This window comes from Cottoperca gobio, chromosome 5 (assembly GCF_900634415.1).
Source record: "Cottoperca gobio chromosome 5, fCotGob3.1, whole genome shotgun sequence".
Classification (NCBI taxonomy): Eukaryota; Metazoa; Chordata; class Actinopteri; order Perciformes; family Bovichtidae; genus Cottoperca; species Cottoperca gobio.
In genome coordinates, this window is record NC_041359.1 from 19,401,037 (window position 1) to 19,422,612 (window position 21,576).

Below are 21,576 nucleotides of genomic sequence, written 5' to 3' on the forward strand. Positions count from 1 at the left end.
CAGAGGAAAAGATGACTGTAAGGAATGAGTTGTTAAAAGATAACATATGAATCACTTGACATAAAAGCGGTTTCCTAACACAAGGCTTGACATTCTTTTGACAACTCCTCAAAAGACCTAAAGGCACACATTGCATCAGGTATTAAGATACACTGTTAAAAGCCCCACACGGGAGCAGACACACCTAAACACTGCAAAGATTAATGAGAAAAATACACACACTAATAAGGAGACCTTTTGTTATTGTCTTGGAGTCCATGTTCAGACTCTTTGATTACACTTGGCTTTGTGGCTCGGAAAATCAAACATTGACTCTATCTATGTATAGAAACTGACCTGCTGAAGTCTATTCATATGTGTCGCCCAGCAGGGCTCACAATTTTTATGTTCAAAATATCTTCTCCGCTGTGGGATGTCCCCACTGCGCACCTTGAGTCTATTTATCTTCAGTAATTATTTAGATACCAGGCCATCAAGCACTGTCAGGTCCTCAGCGCTCACTAATGATGACGGATGAGCAGTCAGGATGACAAACACCACAGCAGGGCCTGTTTCAACTCGCTAAGGAGCTTCGCCAGCCTGTCAGACACATGTCCCCAAAAGTTCATTAATCATGTTTCCTTTTTATAAAAAATCGGTTTCCTGTTTTTAGCTGTGAAGGTTTCAGGTCCAGGTTTCTGAACAGACTTTGGAAACTAAAAAGATGTTTACTGACTGAACGACGGGTTGGGGAGTGACCTGTTAACACTCACTATTGTTTTAATGTAAGTTTACAGATCAAATGATCAGTCGATCAATTAAAGGTCAGTTAAATAATAATGAAAATAAATGTTGCGGCCATACTTATAAACGCTGGCACAACTGCATGCTTGTTGTATTATGATTAAGTCTTATTCAATCTATTATTAATAGTGATTGTATCACATTTTAAATAATTTAGAATAATAGACAATAGTGGTTAACCTCTTGAGTCTCTGTGAAGATTCAAATAAACAGCTAATAGAACCTGCTTCACCTTTCTTTAATTCCACTTACCCTTATAACTTAGCTAATGGCCCATGTCAACATTAAGACTCCTTTCATTATTAAAGAAGGTCAACATTGTGCATCACCGGCCCTCATTGGAAAGTGAATAAAGTTATTTGTATCTGTGTTTCTCTCAGTGAACATGAACTGTTGGACACTGGGACTCTAAATTCCTGAGTGCATTTTGGCCTCTGTGTCTTTTTGACACAAGCTTTCTCCCCTGTGTGTGTGTGAGTGTGTGTGTGTGTGTGTGTGTGTGTGTGTGTGTGTGTGTGTGTGTGTGTGTGTGTGTGTGTGTGTGTGTGTGTGCGCATGTGTGTGTGTTAAGGGGGGGGGGGGGTCATCTTTTCCTGTGTTTTTTTATGTGAGGCAGTTCAGCACCTCCCTCCCTTCCTTTGTTTCAACGTCAGGAGGCATTAACGGGAGCGGGGACATGCCAGAGTCTGTCCACTCTCTGTCACTGTCTTCGTGTGTGTGTGTGTGTGTGTGTGTGTGTGTGTGTGTGTGTGTGTGTGTGTGTGTGTGTGTGTTACTCCTCTCTGTGACATTTGTTTTTCCCCTCTTTTGAAGATCCCCCCTTTCTACACTTGATCTTCATCTTCCAACAGTGTGCATGCATCAATGTGTGTGTGTGTGTGTGTGTGTGTGTGTGTGTGTGTGTTCCTTCCCAGCAATACTGTGTGTGTATTCTTTGCTCACACTTGGCTCAGTTTACACGCCTCGTGTTTTGTAACCAAAAGCTTTTAATGATTCAATTACAATTACAAAGGGTCAATTAAGAGATTAGGCGGTGTGTAGCGGCACGGGCAGTTAAAAGAATGCGGGCTGAAAGAAGAGTGGAGGGGTGAAGTTGGATTTGGGATTAAACTACGCTTTGTATCTTGGTATTTCACGCCTTGAGGGGAAACGCTCTGCTCTTCATTCAGTGATAATCTCCCTTTTCTCTGGCACCCTCTTCTCTTTAAAGGGGTTCTTCAAAGCTAGTTCTAACAATGCTCTTGGACCATCACATCATCACACAGGAGGAGAGCGGCTCCGATGATACGATGGGGATGCTGTTAGTGCCCGTGATAAAGAGCGAAGATGTGCGCCTGAGTTATGAGACAAAACAGTAGTTTTAGGGGATGACTGCATGTTGTATTTCTTGGACTAGAAGGAGCTCAGCTTATTATTTTGGCTGCGCCTGCACCAGTATCACTACTCTTAAAGGGGTAATCTGTGTGACTGGGTCATGAAATACTGGCGTGTACTCTTGATGCTTGTGGGCTGTCGTTCACTGACACACTGGTGAGAACGAAAGTACACGCTGAACCTGGAAGTTCAAGTTCAGTGACTAAATTCATTTGTACTGAATATAATCAACAACGACAGTGTCACCCTTCCTTCTTCCTTCTTTCTTCTTCCCTGCTTCCTTCTTCCTGCTTCCTTCTTCCTTCTTCCTTCGTTCTTTCTTCCTTCTTTCTTTCTTTCTTTCGGTCTGTCTTTTTTTCTTTAGTAGTTAGAGATAGTCGTTAGAATAATTATTTAGGGATTGAGGTTAGTGGTAGGGCGTTTTCTTAGTTGAGGTCGTTTTGTTTATTTATTATGAATTCATCTATTTAGTTTATTTCTTTCGTAGTAGGAGTTATTTAGTTATTTAGGTAGGTATTAGTTCGGCTTTATTTAGTTATTTAGGGATTTAGTTTCTTTCTTTTTATTTAGTTCTTTAGTTATTATATCTTTCTTTATTTATTCGTAATGATTTATTTATTTCGTTATTTCTTCGTTATTTCTTTAGTTAGTTTAGTATTTATTTTTATTTATTAGTTCTTTGTTCTTATTATTTATTTCTTTAGGTCTTTCCTTTCTTTCTTCTTATTTGTTTATTTCTTTTTTTTGTCTTTTTTTCTTTAGTTCTTTCTTTATTTGTGAGTTCTTTCTTTATTTCTTTATTTCTTTATTATGTTCGTTAGTTATTCTGTCTTGCTTGCGTTCTTTAGTTTTTGGTTCTTCTTTCTTTCTGTTCTTTCTTTCTTTCGTTCTTTCTTTCTTTCTTTCTTTCTGTTCTTTCTTTCTTTCTTTCTTTCTTCTTTCTTTCTTCTTTCGTTCTTTCGTTCTTTCTTTCTTTCTTTCTTTCTTTCTTTCGTTCTAGTTATCTTGTTATTCACAGTAATGAGGTTACAGCTTGCGTGTTACAATATACAGTATTTACCTTTGACTCTGAACGCCTACAGACTCACCGGTTGGGAATGCACACGACAAATACTGTAGTTACGTGTGCTTTTTAATAGCTCTGATCTAAACCCATCTATGATTAAAACAATGTTCAGAATAGCCTATGTTTGGCAAATACAGAGTCAATCCCAGGCTGCTGATTGGTTGACCTGCTTGAAATCAACATCTTGTGCGGTGCAGTGAGTCGTGTTGCAGCTTGTCTCTGATTGTGGCGTCGCAGCTTCCAGCCATGTCTCCACCACACCACATTAACTTTGGCCTGGAATGACTCTGAATTACTTATATCTTATATGTCTGCTAAACTATTTGTCAAATATCAAACAGTGTGCTAAATGTCTATACTAGTTGCAAAAATGTGGTTTGAATAGCTGACAAGACATGTTTCCAAAGAGTCACCTTCAAAATAAGAGCTTCTACAGTGAGGCACACAAGCACAACTGCACTGTTAATGTACGAGGTTAACTTTTTAATCTCGATTAACAACTTTATTACTTTCATACCAAAATGCTTTTTTAATGATGCTTTTTTTACCTATTATTTGCGTAGAGGTAGACTGAAGAATGGGGGGCGAGAGAGAGAGAGAGAGAGAGAGAGAGAGAGAGAGAGAGGTTTGATATGCAACAAAGGTCTAAAGGCTGGAATCCAACCAAATGATTTAAAACAATTTAAAATCCACATTGCCTGATTAGTAACATAAGATGTGTTTGAGAGCCATGTGATTGTTTTATTCAGGGTGCCCAGTATGGAGGTGGGAGACTCTGTAATATCAAAAAAGAGCAAAAATAGAGAGCTTGGTTTATTGGGTGCTATAAAAAAGAGAGGCTGTATTGTATGTATGATGATGAATGGGAGGGACAAACCCAGATTTAACAACCTGTCCCATAAATGCACCCCCCACCTCACACTCTGCAGACAAAGCGTAACTCCGTGACCATGGAAAAAACAACATATTACATGAGCATTGTTTTCCAGGTTTTTTTCCTGAACCTCGCCTTGAATTACACATTGTCAAGCTCAAGTGAGTGGGAATCGGGACTTCCTGAAGACTCTTTCTACAGTACATGTGAAGCTGTTCAAGGGTTTGCTGGGTTGAGGATATGTCCAGGAGTTCTGTTTTTGTAAGTGAGCTTGTGCAAATGTGTGTCTTTGTGCACGGTTGTTTGTCTGTGTGTCTGTGCCTTCTTTTTAAGTGTTTGGTGCTGCTGTTTTTATGGAGCCATCTCCTGGACAGTAGCCTGGTTTTCACAGCCTTTCCTTTAAAAGGCGCTGCCAATGACAGGAAGGACTCCTCCTCCTGCCAGGGCAGGAAGGCAGGAGAGGACAGAGGGGGGAAGAGGGTTATTAGTGAGGGTTGTGCTGGGGGGGAAGTGCAGGGGAGGGGAGGGGACACTGGTATTGAACTTAGAACAGCTGATGAAAGGGATTGTCACTCAGATCTCCCCTATCTCCTCCCTGCTGTCATGGTAATTACTCTCTCAGCATATTTGAGGTTGTGGCTCTCCCCCACTGTTAATCTGCTGCCATGAATTACAACACAGTACAGTCATTCTAAGCATGACACATGCATTTTTATAATGAAAAGTATAGACCATGTCAGGTAACCAGAATATCATTTACAAGGGGCATTGCTTTGAAATAGACTTTTTATGTGTTATGGCTATTTAGTAACGAATGACGTTAAGTCTTCCTCTGTGAGTGTTGTCGCACTCAAAGTCACACACACACACACACTCACACACACACACGCACACGCACACGCACACACACACACACACACACACACACACACACACACACACACACACACACACAGAGTCCAACTGACCTGTGGCCTGATGCAGCAGCCCACACACACATATTCACATGTGCACGCACATTCCACAGTATGCTGCTGAACATTTTGTGAGGCTACAGGTTATGTAAAAACTGAATTTGAACTCTTGAGTGAAGAAATTTCAGTCAAAATTTGCTCTTTTCCGGATTTTTACTGTTTCTTTTCTCACAATTATCTGAGTCACGAAACGATTTCTCAAATTTCTGATTCGGCTCAAAAATGAAAGAAGTGAAAAAGGATTATAGCTTTCTTATAATGCCCCAGTCCTCCACGGCTCTCTGGTGCGAGGCTCTTTGGAGCCCCCAGGCCAAAGTCTAGTTCAATGAGATGTACAATGTTGGCAGGTTGAGCCAGGCTGCAGGCCCTACAGGCCATATGTCACACTGTGTCGACCACACAGCCACTCAAAGAGGAATGAAAAAACACCTTCAATATCAGTGTAAAACAAACCACATGCTCACTCGCTGATGTGTTTGTGTACTGCAGAATTTAAAGAACTGCAGCTCGATGACACGTGGCGTCAATCACTGCGTGTTTCTTCTCACGCACTCGTTAAAACAGAATGACAGAGCAGTTTCGTATTACTGACATCTGATGACACCAGTATCATCATTTCCTATTAATATAACTGCGTCAAATTCTAGTTTACTAACTGCACAAATAGATTCTACTGTATAGAATTTGTAGTTGACTTTGGGACCCCGTATGTGGCTGTTCCTGAGTTCCCAGATATTAAATTAAATAATTTTCCTAATGCAGGTTCAGTAAACCGCTCAGGACTGACGTTGTCATTCCTGTGCTTCAAGACTCTCGGGCATCAGAGCTGAACGATAGGGAAGGTGTCTGCTTTCAGAGGGGCTTCTGTTGTCTAAACAGAGATGTGTTGATCCGACAACAAACACAGAGTGGAGAGAAGGAAGGCGGGGAAAGACCCAGAAACAAGAGCAGATCAAGTGAAGTAATGCTAAGGTATACTATTGTACAGTGAAAACAAACCCTCACGATACACAGTTTTTCACTGTTTCATCCAATGAGGTTATATTTATAGTTTTGACTGCATGTGAAACTCTGCATAGGAGATTTATACAGCTAGCTGATGAGTCATCTTGTCTGATCTGCATCCAATAGAGGTGTGCTGATTGATGTTGTGACACGCTAAGGGGTGAGTTGTAGGTTAAGAAGAGAGGTATTTTTTTCGAGTCGAGACTCTGAGGCTGAGCTCAGTTCAGGGTGATGACAGCTGCCTGACAGTTTTTGGCTCCTCTCCTTCTTTCTCCACGCCAGGTACAGTCCACCCCCCCCCCCTTTCTTTCCTCTCTTTCGCAGCCTTCAGCCCAGTGTCTCTCACCCTGTCTCTCTCCGTCATGTTTCTGGGAGTCACGTCCCTCCTCACCACCCTCAGACAGTGTCAGTCACTACCTCTCTGCTGGCGCCAGATGCAGCTTCTCCGTTTCAATGGGAGCTACTTTTCCACTTGTTCTCTCAGGGCCACTTTTACATTGTCAGTGTTACTATATAAACAGAAAACAGTGATCAGGTTACAGTGCCACTCATCCAGCTCCACCTCCCACACCTGGGCTCTGATGCCCCCCCCAAACTGAATACATAATAGTATTTACCTCCTGCCTGACAAGCAGCTCTTTGTTTACTCATGAACTGGTGAGCAACATGATACTGTCTCCTGCATACTCTGAATAATTTCACTCATTGTTGGAGAACACTGTACGCTATTTACAGCAGGTTCCAGAAAGTATTTGAAAGGCAGCCATGACATCTCATAATCTGCTTCCACTATGATCATTACCAACATGGCTGCTATTTTCTGTATCGACTAATCTGCCAGTTATTTTCTCACTTAATCTTCAGAAGTCATCGTCAATGAATTATTTGTCGATCTGCTCATTGGTGAATCGTTTCAGCGCTGACTACTGAAAGTATTAACCTGACATGCAGTGCACACATCTATTGTGTTGAATATAGATATGTATTATAGCAGGTTCAGTTGTAGCAACATTACAGCCAGCTGAACAGGCTGCAGACAGTTTGCTATAATTTGGGAAATAGAAGGAACTATTTAATGTCCCTTTGCTGAAACACGTCAATGTTTTAAATAAAATGTGTTTAAGAATTTTTGATTCAAGTTAAAAATGAACTTCATATTGTTTACAGCTTGGGACAGAAATGTTCAAATGACGCACATGTGCTCCTAAAGGTTATGGTGTGGTGTGTTTTGTATTTCTATTTTAGATTTAGATTTAGATTTAGAAGAGAAACAATCTCCTCAGTGATTAATATACACACTATTAAATACTTACACACTTACTGTACATACAACTGTGTCAAAACCAGGTCCACGTCACATATATATGTTTCAGTTAAAACATGTTTGTATCGGGTATTTATTGTTTGATGAATAGCTGCACCGGCTGTAAGTGCTGCTCAGAAACAAATGAGGTAAAAGTCCGTCATGATTTATTGAATGTTGTGTCATATTTGAACACATGCATGTGAAAGCAAGCTGCTGGTCATGTAGTGGCCTTCTTCAGTCAAGGTCAAAGTTAAATGGTCAGGATATTATTTAACCTCTCGGCCTCTGGGAAGTTTCTGTCCTCAGACTCACCTCCTTCTTTCCTTTTCTTTCTCTTTTCCTCTGTTTTTATTAGATTATTCTTTTGTGCCTTTGCCTCTCTGTTTTTTGAAACCTTACCACTCTTGTTAATAACAGGCTAAGGGTTCAGGTTGGGGTTGCTGCGGTGGGGTGGGGGCCACATTTGGTTCAGTCCTGTGCTATCCATTGAAGGTGACAGGAGGGGCTGTGACTTTGGGGTTTCTGACCCCAGATTCTTCACTTTTACTAGGAAGGGATCCAAGGATGGAGCTGTTGATGTGAATAGCTGCCCAAGGTGACTGGATCCCAATAAAGAGGCCGTCAGCCTGGCCGGGGGCCTCCTTCCCATCCCAGACACAACCTTTATAGGGCCGCTTATGAGCCTGGGCAACTATTAAACCCTGTCCAGCCTGCACTGAGGAATTTAGGGCCAGGAAACAAGGGAGTGGGGGTGGGAATGGGCAGAAGGAGGTGAAGTTGGGGTGACTGAAGGTGAAAGTTGAAAGGCATGTTCGAAGGAATCTGGTTGTTGTTTAGTCATCACCTTCAAATGTGTGCAATGTAGTGTGTGATGTAAGAAACCACCGTTTTATTCAGCTGGACGTACTTGTCTCTGCGCCGGCTTCGCATTGTTTGTTTTGAACGTTTTCATTCGCAGCAGTTGAAGGACTCGTGCTTGCGGATGGCAAATGGTGTTATACAGTGTGACATTTTCTTTAGCGAGACAGCGAGAAGGAACAGAGGGAGACAGCCAAGTCTCATAAACATCCCGCCTCTGTTTGTTCACACGGGGCTGGAGGTATATAGGCAGGTCTGGTTGGATAGCCTTTCAAATAAAAATGTGAGCTTGCACATGTGCGTGCGCACACACAAACACACACACACACACAGATGCAAAAATTCAGATGTCAGTCAAAAAGTCAGCAGAGGTATGCTGCTCCCCCACTCACCAGTAAATGGAGAAGCCAATCAAATTTCAGCTGCCAATCAGCATTTTATCAGCAGAGCCATCTGGCCATCAGCTAATTGTGTCTCTTTTAAGTCCCTGTCAATCAGCAGTGCCCCCCGCCCCCCCTTTTCTCTTAAAAATGTCTGCCTTTGAGCTTGCCTTCTGGCTCCAAGGGGTGGCCGTCATGGGGTTGGGGGTTGTTTGTTGACTACTCTCTCTTAATCAGTTGGTGTATTAGCTTTCATCATAGTTTCAAAGACTTTAAGAACTTATGTAAACAAGATGTTCTGATATAATAAGAGTTTCTTTTTTTCTCTTCCTGCAGCGGTGGAGACCCAGAGCACCAGCTCAGAGGAGATGGTGCCCAGCTCTCCTTCTCCTCCTCCTCCTCCTCGTGTCTACAAACCGTGCTTTGTGTGCCAGGACAAGTCTTCTGGTTATCACTACGGAGTGAGCTCCTGTGAAGGCTGCAAGGTAAATGAAGCCAAAGACACATGAAAGGTTTACAGGACATGTATGATGTGAACAGCTGATGTCCACTGAAAGCGAGAGCCTGACAGATGTCAGCATGCTTTTGCTAAGCTGCCCTCTAGTGTATCCTTACTAACACTGCACATTATACATGTAACGGAGCCAAACATTGTGCTGTATGTGACCAGCAAATGGTTACTAAATATGACTTGAATGAAGCTATTGTTAAAGTGGAGATTTAGAGCTTAAAATAAACTAAAAGAATAAACATTTGGAGACTGTTCAATAGAGGTGCTTGAAGTTTATCTACAGAGACTAATAAATAGTTTAGAAAGAAGCTGTGAAAGACTTATCAGTTCTACGTGAGACAGCAGCCAGGCTACTAAATTGTACAATATGTCATCCTTGAGCATATTGCACTTTATTTTATAAGCATTATGACATTTGAAAACAATGAACTAAAAGTCTATAACCATGTTAGAGTCTCTGTGAGGCTGAACCTAGGCACATCAGTGCTTTGAGTAATATGCTAACAGCATGCTAACATGCTCACAATGACAATGCTAACATGCTGATATAATGCTGACCATGTTCCCAATCTTAGTTTAGCTTGTTAGCGTCATAAGTATCTGTAAAGAACATTATCATGGCAATCCATCCGACATTTATTGCGATACTTCAGTCCAAACCAAAGCAGTGGGCCGACAGACGGACATTGTCGTCCCATGGAGCATGGGGGGGGGAAACTGTTTTCTGAGATCTTATTGAGAGCATTTCTTTCCTGTAATGAAGCAGTGAACAAGACATTATATTTTATCGGTTTCAGGGTTTCTTTAGGCGAAGTATCCAAAAGAACATGGTGTATACTTGCCACAGAGACAAGAACTGCCAGATCAACAAAGTGACCCGCAACCGCTGCCAGTACTGTCGACTTCAAAAATGCTTCGAGGTTGGCATGTCCAAAGAAGGTGAGAAGAAAATATGTATGTACATGTAGATGTATAGTATACACAATTATACTAGAAGCTAATGAGAAGAATGGGCTTTTTAAAGTGTCACTTTGTGCCTGTGTTTCCCTGTAGCGGTGCGTAACGACAGGAACAAAAAGAAGAAGGATGTAAAGGAAGAGGTGGTGCTGCCAGAGAACTATGAGTTGAGTGGAGAACTGGAGGAGCTGGTTAAAAAAGTCAGCAAAGCTCATCAAGAGACCTTTCCATCTTTGGGCCAACTAGGAAAATACACCACAGTAGGTTTTTTTTAAATGCATTATCACATCCACTTCTAACAGTCCACTCAAGCATTAGCTCACCGCTTTGCCAGAAGGACAATCACTGTATGGAATCTGCACAGCTACACAGACAAAAGTGTCTCTCTTTCTCTCTCCCAGAATTCAAGTGCTGACCACAGAGTACAGCTGGACTTGGGCCTGTGGGATAAGTTCAGTGAGCTGTCCACTAAGTGCATTATAAAGATTGTGGAGTTTGCCAAGCGGCTACCAGGCTTCACTACGCTCACCATCGCTGACCAGATCACCCTCCTCAAATCTGCATGTCTGGACATCCTGGTACCAACCACATGCTCCTATTACTTCTCCTTTTTAATCAACTCCCCTTCCCGCCTTCCACCTCCCTAACGCTTTCTCATTTGTCACGCTGCTTAACTTATAAATGATGAATCTGAACAGTTGCCATGAATTATTTTGGACTGAATTTCATCCTCATTTTACTAACGGCCCACATTTCTTCTTTCGTCTCTGTTCCTGTGGTTTTCTTCGCCTTCTTAGATGCTGAGGATATGCACTCGCTACACCCCAGAACAGGACACAATGACCTTCTCAGATGGCCTGACACTCAACAGGACTCAGATGCATAACGCTGGCTTTGGCCCGCTCACAGACCTTGTATTCGCCTTTGCTGGTCAGCTGCTCCCTTTGGAGATGGACGACACAGAGACGGGCCTACTCAGTGCCATCTGCCTCATCTGCGGAGGTAAGGTTCTGCGTACTAGCGTGTAATCATTAGCTTACAGCTTTTAACATGCTTACTTTGTCTCATTGCTTTTGCAATTTAATTTTGCCAGCTGTTCTGTCATTACTTTACCTCATCAAATGTGTCTATTCCTCTCATTGTTTCAGACCGTATGGATCTGGAGGAGCCACAGAAGGTAGACAAGCTGCAGGAGCCCCTGCTAGAGGCTCTGAAGATCTACACCCGCCGCAGACGCCCAAACAAGCCTCACATGTTTCCCCGCATGCTGATGAAAGTCACAGACCTCCGAGGAATCAGCACCAAAGGTCAGCTGAGGTTTTACATACCAATACCAAATTAGACAAATTAGAAGTAGGATTTATTTTGGTACTTACCAAAATGTGTCTGCAGTACTAAGGACCAACGACTGTAAAGTTCTAAAAGTTGTACTTGTGTCAAGACAAAATGTAACAAAGTCTCAGTTGCCAAAGTAGTAATACAAAGTATCGTATTGGCACAGGTGTCAAAAACTCTTACAATGCCCAGTGTTATTTAGGAGATGAATAGTCTAAAATATAAAAGTAAATGATTCATAACTCTGTGTGTGTGTGTGTGTGTGTGTGTGTGTGTGTGTGTGTGTGTGTGTGTGTGTGTGTGTGTGTGTGTGTGTGTGTGTGTGTGTGTGTGTGCGTGTGTGCCTGTAGGTGCAGAAAGAGCCATCACACTGAAGACGGAGATCCCAGGCCCCATGCCTCCACTGATCAGGGAGATGCTGGAGAACCCTGAGGCCTTCGAGGACAGCAGTGACTCAGGAGACAGCGCTGCTGCCGCTCCCCCTGCCATTACAGCCATCAAACAAGAAGAGAAGACCACAGACGAGTCTGCCGTGGAGGAGGAAGAGGAGGAGGAAGAGGACGACTACTGGGATGAGGAGAAAGACCGAGGGGCGGACAGTGACGGGGAGCCGTCGGGAGAGGCGGCAGCGGGCGTGCAAAAGAAAGGTGTGACTGGGAAAACGCAGTGAGAGAGACACGATGACGCGTCTTCCTCCTTCAGATGACTGAGCCCTTGCCCAGCAATATCTCCTCCCAGAAACCTCACGGAATTAGGCTCTTATACAACCACGGTGCTGCATACACCACATATTTACATATACTGAGTACTGTACATGTGTTAAATTCAGTATAGGAGGCAATGAGTGGGAGAAGCAAAAGCACTACATATCAGTGGGTTGAGGAGAAAAATCACTGTGCCAAAATGAGACTGTCTAAAAGATATTTCAAAAGTGTTTTGTCCACCCAAAGAGGAACAAGTTGTGGTAGATAGAAGAAAATGCACTCCTCCGCTATCTATAAGGGCTATGCTTTGTATAAAATTGATGGTAAAAGATACATTGCAACAACAGAACTCTATGTGGTGTCCATTTGCCGCAAATATCTTCTCAGAATTCCTTTTTACTACTATTCAGAGATATGCGACTTATTTTTTTATTGTATGGTTTTTCTAAGCATGTACACATTTCTGTTCTGTCTTTACGCCTGTTTGTGGGACTCAGTGTTGCTTTTGTTTTGTATGATTTTCACTAAGTCTTGCTCACATTTGACTGGACATATGTGGATTTTTTTTAAGCTCATCTTTAATTGTATGCATTTCTGCTTCATTGGACACAGTGAAAAGCAAAAGCAAAAGATAGTAAAGGCAGCAATAGCAAAGAGAGAGCAAAGTCATGAGCGGGACTCAAACTCACAATGTGAGAAGCACGTGGTATGAACATCTCCGACGGGTGAAACGTCTGAAAGTCATTTCAGCTCTGGTGCTTGTGATGCAATTAAGACACTAATAAACAATGCAAAACAAATACAGCAGAATATCTCCACCTCTCGACAGAAATACACACGTACAATAAGACTAAAAGAATCTGCAGGGTAGATTTAATGTCATCACACCATCTCAGGTTGATTCCATCAGCTCTCACCTGGACAGTATTTTAAGAAAACGGTTGGTGACTGCTCCAACATAAAGCAAAAAGTCATCGTACACCAAGTAGTAGGGGTTGTTAAAATTTGAAGTTGTACATGCCCTCGGTACAGTGACCAGGTACACGTAAGCCATAATATTTTAATTGTGTTAAAGTGAGCAGAGAATCATCCAAATGGATATGACACTTAAAAGCAGTTTACTTCACAGAAAACCTCAGGTGTGTATGTGTGTGTGTGCATTAGTGTGTAACTGAGAGCATTTACCTACACACACAGTGATGTTGTGGAGATGCGATGTTACCGTCATTTCTGACATAATCCACAGTGAGCATTTAAGCAGAAGTCCAATTATTAATATAATAATTAAAAACGCACATAAAGTAGGTTTTGTTGCAAAAACAACGTAATGTTTTCAAAAATGTACCAAAAATGTACTCACCCAAAGACTTCTGTTGGACATTCATGCAAGATGACCGAGAATCACATGATCAAGTAACGTGAGGTGGCAACCGTCCGACATTAACAAAAACAAAAGCTTTACATTGAGTGTCTGTCGCAGCACAGGGCGAGTTTCAAATAATGTGTTTTCATGTGTGCTGTATCTAATGAGTGATGCAATACATGGATTTTGTAAAATAAATACTTATCATTTGTTTTTCATTGAGACTATACAGCTTTTTTTTTTTTTTTTACGCACGATGTATTAAAATGATCATTATCGGTGTTAATGAAAGACAATGTGAGTCTTCATGGTATGTAAGGGAAAAGATTCTCCATCGCCATGTTGTCCTTCATGGCAGTGCAGCTGCAACGTACGTTTCATGTAGTGTGTTGACAAGATGACGCTCGTGTATGATATCTGGAAAAAAGGACTGCATGTTTCTTCATATGTGGAGACATTCGCTCCCTGAATGAAGCAGAGAAAGAGAAGATGTAGAGGATACAAGCAGGAACGCAGATCCTCTGTGACCACAGTGGCAACACACCAGCCGCTTTGAAGCCGTGACCATGTCTACAAGTTCGATACATAGGTCTTTAGCACCAGATGTAAAGCCATCAAGTACGCAGAAGTTGAATTAAGTATTAAATAATCAACACTTACACCATCCTGATGTTTTTAGACTGTGTGTCTGCTGTCATTTGTGATATTATAGGACGGGAACATCACAATCATACGACTGAGGTAAAACACAAGACTTATCTTTAGTGTTTTTCTTCATTCTGTTTCTCTTTATATGTCAAACACACACACACACACACACACACACAAACAAAAAAGCCAAAAACAGTCAATATTTTGCACATCGTCAGCCAATTCTACATATTATGTTGTTTAGGTTATAAATATCACATAACTACGATATTTCATGTTTTCCTGTTTTTTCTTTTATTGAATTTGAGCTGGTGCAATAGAGAAGCCGAGGATGAGGTCACAAAGGCCTCAGCTCTACATGTAAGCATGTGAGGAAGAAAGAAGGCCAAAGATATTACATTACATTTGGACAAAAACAAACAAAACAACTCATTCATACAAATTCTATTCAGGTCATTGATGTGAAATATTTTCACTTTGTATAGTGTGATAGACAGTTCATGATCTCAAATGACTTTTGAAGCTGGAACCATTTTTATCTCCGTTACATTTTGTTGTTGTTGTTTTTAACTGATGTCTTTTTATAAACACAAAATGTGTAGTGTGCAAATAACTTGTCTTCATCTTTTCAGGGATTCAGACACATCATGAGTTGGATTGGACTTATACCAAAATAACACACACACACACACACACACACACACACACACACACACACACACACACACACACACACACACACACACACGGCTGATCTGTTCTTGTTTTTACATTTAGATTTTTGCTTATTTGTTGCTTGTTGTTGTCTTTCTTGTATTTTGATAAAGGCGCTTGTTCTCAGACCTTTCAGCGTCCCGTCATTGTTTTCTTTGCCACCACTTTACACACCTTAACACGGAAAGTCTTAGGGTGGAAACTTACAAAATACAGACGGCCATCAGCATATATTTATCATCATATTTTATTAAAGAGCCTCATCTATCCAACAGAAGTTAAGATCAATAAACTAAAGTATCATACATGAACTTTCATGCTCTTTCAAACTGACGCTGTGCTCAACAAGCTGCAACAGTCCATTTCACACTTGTCTGTAAAGCACACACCCACACCTTTGACAGTTTTACGATTCACACTCACACGCAGAGGTTATGTCCTGATATGCCACCAAAACAAGATGTATTAAATCCAAACTAATAATGGCATCAAATGCACTTGTCCTTGCACCATATACATATTTTAATCACCTAAAAAAAACTAGAAAATCTAGGGATTACAAATGGAGTCTATAATAAACTGTAAAATATTAATAGACAATTGGTGTCTGCCAATATAAAACCACCTAATAAAACCATTAGCCATGCTAATAAATACAATTCTGGGCACTTAAGACTATAAATTGTGCCGTAGGCTTTGAATACAGACACACTGTAAGTATATGTATAAATATATATGTCCTTGCTGTCCATATTCTACAGAAACAGCTACAAAACAACAATAGAATAATCCCAAAGGTTTCTTTTATGACCCGCATGAACTTGCATCACAATGGTAAACAAGCAACCTGCCGTCCATCTCTCCGTTACCACATGGGGGAGCCGACCAGCTCACTGCAGAGACAAAGAGGTAGAAGGTGCTGAGGATAGAAAAAAGACAGACAACACTGTCAGTAAAAAGAGTTTATATATTTAATGTCCCTTCTCCTGCTGATCTACTGCTTGCTTGTTGTTCTAGCGCTCTCTTTGAATCTTCCCACACGAACGGCAGCTTTTCTAAAAACCAGTCTGCCAGGGTGGAGAGTGCGAATGAAGTCATCACATAATACTTTAGGAGAGGTGATGCCAATCACGGAGGAGGGAAACAGGGTGTGTACTGTGTGGCTGGTAAAAAGCCAAGTTTGTCACCTCAGGACGGGGTCGACAAGGTCTGGAAGGATCAGCTGCTTCCCTTTAGGAACTAAGTGTACTCGTCTTTCACCTACAGTATGTCGGCTGTGGATATTGTGAAACAAACTAGATAGATAGAAGTCAATGATATGTTATTTTATATTTCTCTCAAGTAATCTATCTTTTATTGTATTCATCGATGTTTAAATGAAGTGATCGTCATGAGTTCTTTATCCAGTTAAGGTGTTGAGCAAACAATGAATTGTTTAGTTTGACCTTTTAAATCGCTTCTCTGTGAATTCAGATTTGCAAGTCTTTGTTCAAATGTTTCCTCCTTTGAATCTGGCGCATGTCTAATAAATACATTGTCATGACTTCTTTCTACAAGTCAGCATTAAACCTGGTGCGAAGAACCTGCAGGGACGAAGGGAACTCTCAGGTCTGTTAGCGCCGATGCAGGTGGCGTTAAACTTTGTTTGGTTTATGTGTTGAATAGGATGGCACACCTGTGTGTCGTCTTTGCTTTGGATGCGTGTCTCAGCAGCGAGGATCTCAACTCTGTCGGAGCGTTCCAGCGGAGTGGACAGGAAGAGAGGCGAGCAGATTGATCTGGGGGAAGCTGAGGAAGCATTCTCTTCATCCTCAGAGGAAGAGTCAGGAGCTGTTTGAAATCAGTATAGAGTCTTCACTTTGGTACTCATGACAGTGCAGTGAAACAGCAAAGTGTACAAAGAGACTTCATTACTCACAGATGCATGTGGGAATTTCCCCGTCTGATTCAGTTTCTGGCCCAACCTCCAGCCTCTGCTCTAACTGACGGATGTAGATCACCAGGTCCTGAGAGTTTCCAATTTCAAACCCACAAACAAGGAATAAGAAATGAATGAATAAATGAATTAAAGGAGTTTTTAATGTAAATAGCTGAAATGTCCTCGTATTTTCTGTTGAGGTTATGGAATTGTTTCCTACGTTTTATAATTGAAGATATCTTTATCGACACTATTATTGCAACTGTGCTACGTGTTGAGAGTAAACGGTGGACCTACTCAGATCTTTTAGTAAGACCACAATGTAGGAATACTCAAGGCAAAGGTATTTGCATTAAAAGATACTAAAGTAGCAAAAGTACTCGTTATGCACAATGGACCGTTGCAGAATAATGTATATTATATTATTATATTATAATTACTGATTCATTATTGTGTACATAAATGTAATGTTGCAACTTTAAAGTCTTATCCGACCTTAACTCATAACAATAATCTATTTGTTTAGAACATAGTAAAACTACAATATTTTCCCTCTAGTATTAGTAGTAAATGTACTTTAACATTTGCAAATTTACTTTCTCATCAATATTCCAAATTGCATTGAACAAAAGTGTTGTTTGTAAAATGAAAGTTGGAATTAGTATCCCTTTACTAAAACCATGCTATAGGATTTATCTTAGTGCCGTAATATAAGATGGATGTGTGGAGTCCTTGCCTGTTTGTCCGCCTGCTGCTCCTCTCTCTCTTTCTGGGCTTTCCTCAGACTGGCCATCAGCTCCTGCAGCTCTCGCTTAGCATCACTCTGCAGCACCTACAGGGGGCAGCAGCGTTACACTCAGACCGTCTGAACACCCACACATCTGACCTGGCCTGTCCTCTTTCCTGCTGTTGTCGATCACATGACAGTGTGGAGAAATGTTTACATGCTGTTCATGGAAGCTTTTCTATTTGTGCCTGCGCGTGACTAATAAAATAACTGTGGCATCGTTCTCCGGTTTCCCAAATGTAATCTTAGAAACTGACGAAGCAGATTTGCGGCACACGAGCAGTTATGTTTAGAGATGAATGTGTTTGTGTGTTGAATAATAGGGACTGCGATGTACTCACTCGATTGCAATCTCTCTCTCGTCCGAGCTCTACCTCTAGTTTCTCCCTCTCCAGCCTCTCCTCCTGGAGCCACTCCTCCTTCCTCTGCACCTCGCAGCTCAGTTCTTGAAATTTCTTTGCATCGGTCTGCATAAAAAAAAAAGCAAGTTTAATAACAAAGTTGGGTTGACCTATAGGTGTGTATGTACTTTGGTGTATCCTCACTTCTGCTGCATGTTTGTAAGCCTCTCTCTCCAGAGTCCAGTTGGCACGCTCCTCCCTGAGGACCAGGTTCTCCTCAGACAGCAGCAGGGTGAGCTGGGCCACTTGCAGCCGAGCTTGATGCAGCTCGGTGTGGGTATGGCCCTGACGGGTGCCCAGCTCCCGAAGCTCCCTACGCAGGCTCTCGGCTACATGCTCACTGGCGTCCAGACGCTCCTGCAGCCCTCGTACCTCCACCACGGCAGCCTCGTACTCCACCTGTGGAGAGACGAGAGGGAACAGGGAAGTGAAAACTTGGCAAGGTGACACCTCAGCATTTAAATCTGGCCTGGTACATTCTTAGTCTACTTGTTCTCTGTTCCTGTGTTTTACAAAAGAAGAAGAAGAAGAAGAAGAAGAAGAAGAAGAAGAAGAAGAAGAAGAAGAAGAAGAAGAAGAAGAAGAAGAAGAAGCACCAACTAATTACCTGCAGACACTTTCTCTTTTCCTCATCGTGTTTCATTTGACTGGAGGTTTTCTTCACTCTGTCCTTCAGCCTGTGGGATAAAAAGAAGTTTGTTATAGGCTCAAGGAAATAAACATACAGAGACAAATGTTAATGCTAGCATCTCAAACACTTGCCTTTCCATGTCCCCGTTCTCCTCTTTCTCCCTGCCGTTCAGGACCTTGATATCATCCTCCAGGTCTTTGATTCGCTGCTGACTCTCATCATTTTCAGCTCTGAGTTTACTCAGTTCAAATGTCAGATATTCCTGACTGTATTTCACATTCTTTGAATGTTGTGGAGAGAAGAAAACACGATTATAGATTATTTTTTTATCAAAAACTTCAGAACTTCTTGGAGGTAAAAAATGACATGACTACCACAAGAACTCTGACGGCATGAGCTGTCTGTACCTTGTGTTTCCCCTCTACCTTCTTCAGGATCTCACAGTTGAGTCTCACGTTGTCTCTAAGCTCTGAGATCTCCTCCTTCATTGCTTCTCTTTCAAGCTCCCACTCCACCTTTGCTTTTCTGCTGCTCTCTTTCTCTTTCTCTGTTTCCTCTTTTGCCAGGTCCAGAGCCTGCTGTATATCCGCTTGTTTTTTTAAGCATTCCTCCAGCCGACACTGTTCACAACAACGGGAGAGAGGACAGGGATATTCAAAGATTTCAACATGGATTTACAGTACACTGAAGTTGCACTGAAAGACCCTGTTGTTGTTAGTAGTAGTAGTAGTAGTAGTAGTAGTAGCAGTAGCAGTAGTAGTAGCAGTAGTAGTAGTAGCAGCAGTAGCAGTAGTAGCAGTAGCAGTAGTAGCAGTAGCAGTAGCAGTAGTAGCAGTAGCAGTAGTAGCAGTAGCAGTAGCAGTAGTAGCAGTAGCAGTAGTAGCAGTAGCAGTAGCAGTAGTAGCAGTAGCAGCAGTAGCAGTAGTAGTAGTAGCAGTAGCAGTAGTAGTAGTAGCAGTAGCAGTAGTAGCAGTAGCAGCAGTAGCAGTAGCAGTAGCAGTAGTAGTAGTAGCAGTAGCAGCAGTAGTAGTAGTAGCAGTAGCAGTAGCAGTAGTAGTAGTAGTAGTAGCAGTAGTAGTAGTAGTAGTAGTAGTAGTAGCAGTAGCAGTAGCAGTAGCAGTAGTATTATGAAGGGAAGAGTAGCTTATCAGGAATAACTAAATGCAGTACTGAAGTTTTTCTCCACCTGCAGCAGCTGAGCCTTGGTGATGACCAGCATCAGCTCCTCCTCTCCGTCCTCTTCATCTCGTTCCTCTTTCAGCGTCTCCAGCTCCTCCAGCGGTTTGGGAGCTCGGAAAGTGAAGTGACGACTACGGGCGCACACCTTTCCCATCTTATTCACATATATAAACTGATACTCCAGAGCACTGGGGCGGGGTAGGTAGGATGCTGTATCAAGTAGATAAATATTACATATTTATTCATATTATATTTGAGTTATTTTTCAGAACAAATAAATAAATACATTTTGTGTTTAACCAAGTATTACAGAATTTAAGAAATTAATAGTGGCGCACTAGCAGTTTTTAAAATGTATTTTATGTATTAAACAAGAAACTTAAATAGCAGTTAAAAATATAATTTCTTCTGAGCTCCCGTGGTTTAACTAGCTGCTGAGTCCGACCACACCCAACCATCAGTGGTTCAACAGACTGCGTTTCAGCCTGGTGTTACGTTTTAAAGTAAGAATATGTTTGGGTGAATTCTCACCCTGGAAAAGTGCACAGCAGTTGACACCGGCACCCTCGGTGTAGCCTTCAGGAACAAGAGCCCAAGTATATGTGTAATACTGTTTCACTGAAGAACAGCCCACCTGTGACACGATGACAAACATTTAATCCACAAAACATACAAATGTGCAATCCCCATCACCACACCACAGAGCAGAACTTATTTTGCTGAAATGTTTTCTGTTTCAGTGTTGAGGAACGGTGCTGAAAGGGGGGGGGGGGGGGGGGGGGTGTACCTCAGAAATGCCTATCCAGTCACTGCTGCTCCATTGGTGGTCAGAGGTCAGACTGTAGTGGCACTCCACTCTGGTTTGGGGGAAGTACACTTGCCCCACATTTCGAAACACCACCGTGAACTGTTTGTCCATGGTAATAAGAAGCTGTGCTGTTCAGGAAGAAAACATACCGGCGGTGAAATGTGCTCCAGTTTCAGTCTGGAGGAGAACAGCTGATGAAAGTGATAGCAGAGTCGGATCAGGAATGCAGCATGGTCATAACATCAGCCGCATATGGCGATACAATATGTTTCTAAACAACAACAACAACAAGCTCATATATCTACGGACCACCGAGGTTACATCACATAATCTTAAAATTCTTTAAATTGATTTTAACCATATAAATATTTCCTATCAACCTACATTATGAATTATATCAAAATCTCACGGGACCAGTTTTATTAGTATTTAATTAGTTATGGATCATAAAAGATCCACTTTATACTCTAACGCTAAAACAATGATTGTTTTCCAAGTAATATATTTCATTCCTAAAAAACAACCAACCTAAGATACATTTTCAATTAAATAGTCAATCAAGTGATACATGCTCTTAAATGTGTGCTGTTGATTTAAATAATAATAAGACAAAACACATGTTCACCCCTTCCTTGCTCTTCTTATTCACAAGTTAACAGATAAATATTGCCTTTTGTTATTAGTCTTATTAAGTGCAGTTATGCCAGCTATAATTAAGTAGACAATTTTGATAGTTGTATGATTTGGATTGGATGAATAAATGTGTGTTTTTCTTACCTTATTCTGCTGAGAAATTAATGTGATGTCGTTTCTGCTACCCCCGTGAAGGATAGAGCTGTGGATCAATCTGCAGAAAGTAATGATTAATCTCGTCAGGTGCAAGACTTTAACAACATCTCCTGAACCATGTGACGCCAGGTGACTCATGGGAGATGCAGTTCATGGATACACAGCTCATCACAAGGTAAAGCAGAGCTGTGGACTTCAACTCCCATTA

The 21,576-nt window shown here is 41.6% G+C and overlaps 2 protein-coding genes across 8 annotated transcripts in view; one reads left to right on the top strand and one right to left on the bottom strand.

Annotated features, from left to right (window-relative positions):
- Positions 1-13,708, top strand: part of LOC115007996 (retinoic acid receptor gamma-A-like) — a 32,972-nt gene extending 19,264 nt beyond the window's left edge. For 2 of the 4 annotated variants that reach the window (XM_029431205.1, XM_029431207.1), the window contains 7 exons: positions 8,957-9,105; positions 9,929-10,085; positions 10,185-10,348; positions 10,490-10,666; positions 10,886-11,090; positions 11,237-11,395; positions 11,774-13,708. In XM_029431205.1, the coding sequence (XP_029287065.1) occupies positions 8,957-9,105; positions 9,929-10,085; positions 10,185-10,348; positions 10,490-10,666; positions 10,886-11,090; positions 11,237-11,395; positions 11,774-12,093 (1,331 nt within the window). In that variant the 3' untranslated portion in view covers positions 12,094-13,708. The remainder of the gene's footprint in view (positions 1-8,956; positions 9,106-9,928; positions 10,086-10,184; positions 10,349-10,489; positions 10,667-10,885; positions 11,091-11,236; positions 11,396-11,773) is intronic. The other 2 variants (XM_029431206.1, XM_029431208.1) reach the window with 1 other exon arrangement.
- Positions 13,709-15,356: 1,648 nt separating this feature from the next.
- On the bottom strand, positions 15,357-21,511 carry LOC115007995 (calcium-binding and coiled-coil domain-containing protein 1-like). Of its 4 annotated transcripts, XM_029431201.1 has the most exons (13): positions 21,357-21,511; positions 20,559-20,707; positions 20,303-20,405; positions 19,779-19,981; positions 19,000-19,212; positions 18,724-18,872; positions 18,569-18,638; positions 18,106-18,360; positions 17,902-18,027; positions 17,510-17,605; positions 16,774-16,861; positions 16,531-16,685; positions 15,357-15,774 (listed from the first exon to the last, which is right to left on the bottom strand). In XM_029431201.1, exons 2-13 carry the CDS (start codon positions 20,688-20,690, stop codon positions 15,721-15,723), a joined length of 1,644 nt encoding a protein of 547 aa, XP_029287061.1. In that variant the 5' UTR covers positions 20,691-20,707; positions 21,357-21,511; the 3' UTR covers positions 15,357-15,720. The 4 variants fall into 4 exon arrangements, with proteins under 4 accessions (XP_029287061.1, XP_029287062.1, XP_029287060.1 ...); XM_029431202.1 differs by lacking the exon at positions 21,357-21,511 and having other exon boundaries at positions 20,559-20,728; XM_029431200.1 differs by lacking the exon at positions 21,357-21,511 and having other exon boundaries at positions 15,357-15,748.
- Between the last annotated feature and the right edge of the window lie 65 nt (positions 21,512-21,576).

Bases quoted from the DNA above. Each gene is read 5' to 3' on its own strand.
- LOC115007995 (XM_029431201.1), bottom strand. From the start codon at position 20,690: ATGGACAAACAGTTCACGGTGGTGTTTCGAAATGTGGGGCAAGTGTAC. The intron at 20,406-20,558 runs GTACACCCCCCC...ATCGTGTCACAG, and splicing joins ACTGGATAGGCATTTCTGAG to GTGGGCTGTTCTTCAGTGAA. The intron at 16,862-17,509 runs GCAAGGACTCCA...GGAAACTCTCAG, and splicing joins AGCAGCAGGCGGACAAACAG to GACCTGGTGATCTACATCCG.